Below are 7,007 nucleotides of genomic sequence, written 5' to 3'. Positions count from 1 at the left end.
CTCTGACACATACACACACATACACACTCTGACACACACACACTCACTCTGACACACACACACTCACTCTGACACACACACACACTCACTCTGACACACACACTCACTCTGACACACACACACACTCACACACACATACACTCTGACACACAAACACACTCACACACTGACATTAAACAATAACCAAACCAGTAATCTAGAATAAATCCCCTTGTGTATGACCTCAATTTCCGTTTCTAATGTGCTTATTAGCCCCATAATTACAACAAAGGTCCCCTCCCGGGACACGGGTGGGTCCCTGTTTAATGTCGCTCTTAAATGTGACGCTCACCCTCAGACGGGCTGCACACATCCCCGGGCACACAGGCACACACACTCACACACAGGCACACACACACAAATACACACACACTCACAAACTCACTCACACACAGGCACACACAGGCACACACACACACTCACAAACCCCCTCACACACAGGCACACACACACAAATACACACACACTCACACTCAGGCACACACACTCACACACAGGCACACACACACACTCACAAACCCTCTCACACACAGGCACACACACACAAATACACACAGACTCACACACAGGCACACACACTCACACACAGGCACACACAGGCACACACAGGCACACACACACACAAATACACACACACTCACACGCAGGCACACACAGGCACACACACAAATGCATACACTCACAAACCCCCTCACACACAGGCACACACACACAAATACACACACACTCACACTCAGGCACACACACTCACACACAGGCACACACACACACTCACAAACCCTCTCACACACAGGCACACACACACAAATACACACAGACTCACACACAGGCACACACACTCACACACAGGCACACACAGGCACACACAGGCACACACACACACAAATACACACACACTCACACGCAGGCACACACACAAATGCATACACTCACAAACACCCTCACACACAGGCACACACACACACATATACACACACACTCACAAACCCCCTCACACACAGGCATCCACACATAAATACACACACACTCACACAAACTCACAGTTGCACACACGCATACACTCATACTGGCAAACACACTCACTCACACTTACACACACAATCCCTTTCTCTGTAAATCAATGTTTGAAACAAGCTTTAAGGCATTGGGATGAATTAATTGGTAAATTGATGTGTATTGTTTAGTGGTGTTGCAAAACAGACACACACACAAATACACACACACTCACACACACACACAGGCACACACACACTCACTCACATACACTCACTCACACACACTCCCCCACTGTCACACTCACACACACACACACTTACACAGCCACACACACACTCACACACACATATACTCACACACACACACTCACACACACACGCAGGCACACACTCAGATAAATGCCACCCATTACCATGTGAGGCCATGGGAGATGAAATTCCTCCTGTAGAAATGGAACCCACTGTTAGGATCAAATGGGCGACATGGAATGTTGGCGAAAAGAACGGAAAATATTCCATGTCAGTTCCAAACATTTCTGAGCGGGAACGAGAGCAGTCCCTCAATTATGGGGATTGATTCATCAAATCGAATTGAAGGATGTTAATGTGCCGGCCCGCTAACAAAAGATTCATCAAAAATACGTTTAGTTTTATATTATGGGTCAGTGAAGGAAGTCTAACATATTCGGGGTTAATCCGTGTCCCTCTTTCCCCCCTCAGCCACGTTACTATCGGGTTTAATCGGATTCTACTCGATTGGTCTCGAATTGCCCCACTAAATCCTCTCCAGGTTTGTTCAGGTTCTACAATGAGAGGGGTGGGGGGTGTATTTCTCAGGAATTTGCTGTGACCCCCGTGGGGCTGAGGGCTCGGGGAAGCTGTGAGTTTGTTCAGCTACCGAGCGCCGAATTCGATTTCAATAAGATTAAAGAGAGGTTGAGAGAGACGGGTGTTAATATCGCGGCCATAAGCTCCACCTTCCAGCTCCAGATCTCTGTTTTTAATTAAAATGATTTATGCGGAATAATTCGAAATCCCATCAAGAAGAAAAAAATAATATGCACCCGGACGTGAGAAAATGAATTGGTGCTGGGCAGGATCCGGAGTGTGTGTGGGGGGTAAGGAGGGATTCCTGCTCCCGCTCACACTGACTCCCTGTAATTCACTGTCCCAGTGTTATATATATATCAAAAACTACAATCTGACAACGTCAATGCCGCTGCAAAGTGAACTTATTCGGTGGCAATCTTTAATTACATTTTAATTCATTCATGGAGCTATGAGTGTGCCATGTTTGGAGAGTCAGGGAGGCTTGTGTGTGTTTGAATGTAAACTCCTGGCACTGGGTGTGTTGCTTCTGCCTGAGAACAGGTTGTGTTGAGAAAGAGCTAGAGGTGGGCACGATTTTTCTGCGGCCCTGACTATTCAGCGTCGCCTGATCCATTGTTTTAACAACTCATCTCGCTCACCTTTGCTGACCAGGCGGCTGTTTAATGCCGATCGGCCGGAGATTGAATCGAACAATCGGCGGTACGAACGGCAGACTGGTATCTGTGCACCGTTTACATTTCAATCCCACATCTAACCCGCGTCAGATGCTTGTTAAACAACGACTGGGAATATTGAAAGGCAGAGAGAGAGAGAGCGGGGATTTGGGAGTGAGAGGCTGAAAAATGACAACATTGACTGAAATGATCAGAAATTAAATCGGATCTTACCTCCCATAGCCCTGCTCCACTCCGAATGGAGATGCAACAATATTACAACAGATTTTTAAAAAAGAAATCTAGAAAATAAACCAACTTTGGGCATTTTCAATGATAAATATTGTTGGTGTCGAGTGTGTAACGAAACGAAGGCGGTTCAGTTGGAAAATCGGGTCCAAAAATAACTTATAATTAATATATAAATATATATATGAACAAACAAACAAACTGAAATAGGATGACAAGTGTGGAAAGCGTTATAATTCAGAGCAGCCCCTCCTCCTCCTTCCGACTAGTAATTAATGGTGTTTTCAGATCACCAAAGCCCGCATTGGATAGAAAAGTGAGACAGCACAGGGAGAGAAAAGTGGCATTGCATATAATTGATTAGCACCCAATCAACAATAACTTGTTAGCAATCGTCAATTGCCCCGTCTCCCCTCCTTCCTCACTCTAAAGAGAATATTATTCGCTTGTCTGCATACTTGATGTGACAGAGCAGGGCCAGAGCTTGCGGGAGAGACAGACACACACACACACACACACACACTGGGCTGGGGAGCGCGCCTGAATCTTGTGCGAATTTATCATTCAGCGTCCCCGCTCCTGGTCGGGACATTTCCTCCCGCGGTTTGGCGGAAGAACGGAGTCAGCTTCCTTGGAGACTGCGGCGGTGAAGTTGGACTGAACTTTCATTGTTTAGCTCTTCGATTTGGCGTGTGTGTGTGTGTGTTGGGTTCTGGTTAAGGACGGGGAGCGAGCTCTCCAAGAATGAGTTCCAAAGAAGAGGCCAAATCTTCCTCTGGCACCTTACATTCTTCAGTTGAGGAACGGCGGAGGAGCCCGCTTGACCACTTACCGCCTCCGGCCAACTCCAACAAGCCGCTCACCCCCTTCAGTATCGAAGACATTCTCAACAAGCCCTCTGTGCGCAGGGGTTACACTCTGTGTGGAAGCAGCCACCTCCTGTCCCCGGCTGACAAACTCACCCCTTCGGGTATCCCCCTGAGCAACCGGCCGGGTATCCTGAGCCAGACATCACCTCTTTGTGCCTTGGAGGAACTAGCCAGCAAAACTTTCAAAGGATTAGAAGTCAGTGTCTTGCAAGCGGCTGAAGGTGAGTTTCAATTTTTAAAAAAACTTTCTGGACTGACCCCAGTGAGGGGCATTTCCAAAAATCCGATAGCTTGGAAATATCACAGAGTGAGCGATCCGCGGGGTAAGCTGTGAGGGGAGACACTGAATTTGTTTTGCTCGTTATACCAATCGCTCCGCTTTGCCCTGCTCCTGTGTTACACAGAATGGAGCTGGACTGCTGCATTATTGCTGGACTCTCAATATAAATCCAACTGGAAATTAAGCAGTGCAAAGACCCGGGTTAAAGTGAGAGAATGTTCCACATGCAGCCTCCCATTTAAACTTTGCGGGTACAAAGATTAATTCCCCCGGGTTGGTATATTTTAATTTGTGACCGATACGGATGGAAAAAGATGTGGAATTTAATTTAATCCAAGTGTTGGGTTTTTAAATATTGAAAAAAAAAAATCCCTTGGAGTAATTAAAGCCAGAGAGGAAAATTCATTATCTCGGGATGTTCAAAGGCCCTCCAGGAACTGGGGAAAGGAGTCGGAGGGATGGCTTGCTGAATGTGCCTTGCTAATTAAATTGATTTTTCTGTGTTACTATGTGGGTTTTGTTTTGAGTTGAAATGACCTTGAAATCCCTCTTGTTTCTCTATTCTAAAAAGGGTCTGTTTTAACAGGAAGGGATGGCCTCACAATCTTTGGCCAGAGATCCACTCCGAAGAAGAGAAGGAAATCGCGGACCGCCTTCACCAACCACCAGATCTACGAGCTGGAGAAGCGCTTCTTGTACCAGAAGTACCTGTCCCCGGCCGACCGCGATCAGATCGCACAGCAGCTGGGCCTGACCAACGCCCAGGTCATCACCTGGTTCCAGAATCGGCGAGCCAAGCTCAAAAGGGACCTGGAGGAGATGAAGGCGGACGTGGAGTCGGCCAAAACTCTGGGCCCCAAAGATCTGGACAAAATTAGCCAACTGAACGATTTGGAACAGACTGCGGCGGAGATCGGGAGTCAGTCCCGGTCCCAGTCCCCCATCGCCATCGACAGTGTTCTCGCCAAGACACCAGATGCCCACCTTGCCCCCTCATCACTGGCACTGGGGCACCAGCCCAGGAAAGACTATTCTGAAGAGGATGAGGAAGACGAGGAAGAGATTGACGTCGATGACTGATGTCCTTGGCTATTGGCTTTTTCTTTTGTGACCTCTCTCCTTCTCCCTATTTGTTCCTTTTTTAAAAAAAAATCTAAACAAAATCTATGGCAAAAAAAAATTTAAAAGAGTTTCCGCATCGACTTTCTACAATGACCCAACTCAAAGCATGTTCGGGAATCTGCTCTGTGTTCCGCTAGTTAGAAACGGGCTCAGTTCGAGGGACAAATGTCCCCACTTGTCCCACCCCCCCTCCAAAAAAGAAAAATAATTTAAAAAGCAATAATCATCGTTGAAAACTAAGAAACGATTGCACCGAGGAGGGAGGGGAGAGAGGGAGGGGGGAGAGGGCCCATTGCCCCGGCCTCAGCCAGTCAGAGTCCTTTGGAAAGACTCGCTATTGAAAGCAGCTTTAGGAATATGGATGGCCCACTTTCTGAGTTTAGGAAGTGACTCGGGTTCAGCCCGTCTACAGGGCAACAGTCCAGAGGCACTGGGGTTGTGATCAGCATTTTCCCGATGCCCCCCCCCCCCCCGCCCCCTCAATCTTTTGTCCTTTGATCCCAGCGAAAGGGTTTTGATTCATTTGATTTTTTTTTCCCCCTTGTTGCATCGCATGTCGCAAATGTGCACGACGCTGTTATTTTTTAAAAAGGAAACGAAGATATAACTGGACTTGTAACTTCCTCCTTTCTGTCTAACCATTCTGCAGACCATTTATTACATACTGATCTCACAAATCCTGCCTCTTCAATATATCCTATTAAAACCTATTTTTGCGATTCCTTCCCTGTGGTTTGTGGATTTATTTCGAAATGTTAAAACAGAAAGAATAGACCCCGGCAGCAAACGCCTGGCGCGTTTTTATTGTGCGAGTGGATTTAACATCGAGGGCTGGGATTTCTGTACATATTCACCCAGGGAGGATTATTGTGTGCACGACTTTCATTCCCCAGACACTGAGAGGGGTGTTGAGAGTTTTGTAATGGGGCATATATTTTTTTTGGGGGGGGGGGGAGTGGGGGTAAATGTTGGTTATGGGATGTCGGAGGCCGCTGATTTCTAGCCGAGAGAATACCAGCCTGAATCTCCCTCATTTACTAAACACACGCCTGCGAGATTTAATGAACCCTTTGGTCCTGTTCTTCCTTTTGAGAGAAAAAAAAGGAAAATAATTTACATCCCAATAGACCTCCCTTTGCAGTTCATTGAGTGAGAAACACCCGTTCACAGCTTTCAGATAAACATCACCCTCACTCAGATCAAAACTACAAGATAATAAATCTGCCTGCGATCTGGGACAGGATCCCAATCAGTCTCACATTTGGACAATTGCAATTTGCCATTTATTTTTTTATTTTTTTAATTGACAATTGTTTAAAAATGTACCAAAGGCGTTGAAGTTTATTTCCTGCACGGGTCGAAGCTGATTTCAACCGTTCAGGCGGCCGGAGGGGGCACGGGCTCGGCAGAAATACTTTTTTCTTCAAACTAAGAAAAAAGGTAAAATGTGATCGTGGGGTTTTTGGAGTTGCGATTATTGCCCCCTGCACCTCCCCCAAACGAAAATTAACGGGGTGATTCCCAGAAAGAGAGACAGGGGAAGGATAGTCAGGGGCAATTGTGTTGTCCGTATGTTCGGCCGCGTTGACAATATTGTTCAGACATTGAATTGTACAGAAAGACAATCCAATAAATATCGGCAAGGGGTGTGGGGGGTCCCAGGCTGGTTAACAGAAATATCCCGGCTTATTGGGACACTTTTGTATCGCGAACAAAAGTGAAATTTATGTGAGAACTCCAAATCTGTTTTATTTTGACAGCGAGAGAGAGAAAAAAGATGCCAGTTTTTTCCCGTTTTTGGGCCATTTTCTGCAGGCAGTAAGGCTTTGAGAATGTTGAGTGGGTTAATGTTAGCGGAACGCAGGGAACTCGGGACAAATGATTTGGCAATGTTGCCGTGTCAGTTGACAATGGGCTTTACAAAGTCTCCTGCTGCTCACATGACGAGCAGGCTGCAGTCTGACCAAGC

General features: G+C 46.6%; 1 protein-coding gene across 2 annotated transcripts; it reads left to right on the top strand.

The window, feature by feature from the left end:
• The first annotated feature begins 3,258 nt into the window (after window positions 1-3,258).
• On the top strand, window positions 3,259-5,757 carry LOC119979741 (transcription factor LBX1-like). Of its 2 annotated transcripts, none has more exons than XM_038822340.1 (2): window positions 3,259-3,857; window positions 4,503-5,757. In XM_038822340.1, exons 1-2 carry the CDS (start codon window positions 3,512-3,514, stop codon window positions 4,994-4,996), a joined length of 840 nt encoding a protein of 279 aa, XP_038678268.1. In that variant the 5' UTR covers window positions 3,259-3,511; the 3' UTR covers window positions 4,997-5,757. The 2 variants fall into 2 exon arrangements, with proteins under 2 accessions (XP_038678268.1, XP_038678267.1); XM_038822339.1 differs by having other exon boundaries at window positions 4,488-5,757.
• Window positions 5,758-7,007: the final 1,250 nt, after the last annotated feature.

The sequence above is a fragment of the Scyliorhinus canicula genome, chromosome 16, assembly GCF_902713615.1.
Source record: "Scyliorhinus canicula chromosome 16, sScyCan1.1, whole genome shotgun sequence".
Lineage (NCBI taxonomy): Eukaryota > Metazoa > Chordata > Chondrichthyes > Carcharhiniformes > Scyliorhinidae > Scyliorhinus > Scyliorhinus canicula.
Note: the sequence above shows the minus strand (reverse complement) of the source record. Positions and strands in the feature narration are given on the sequence as shown.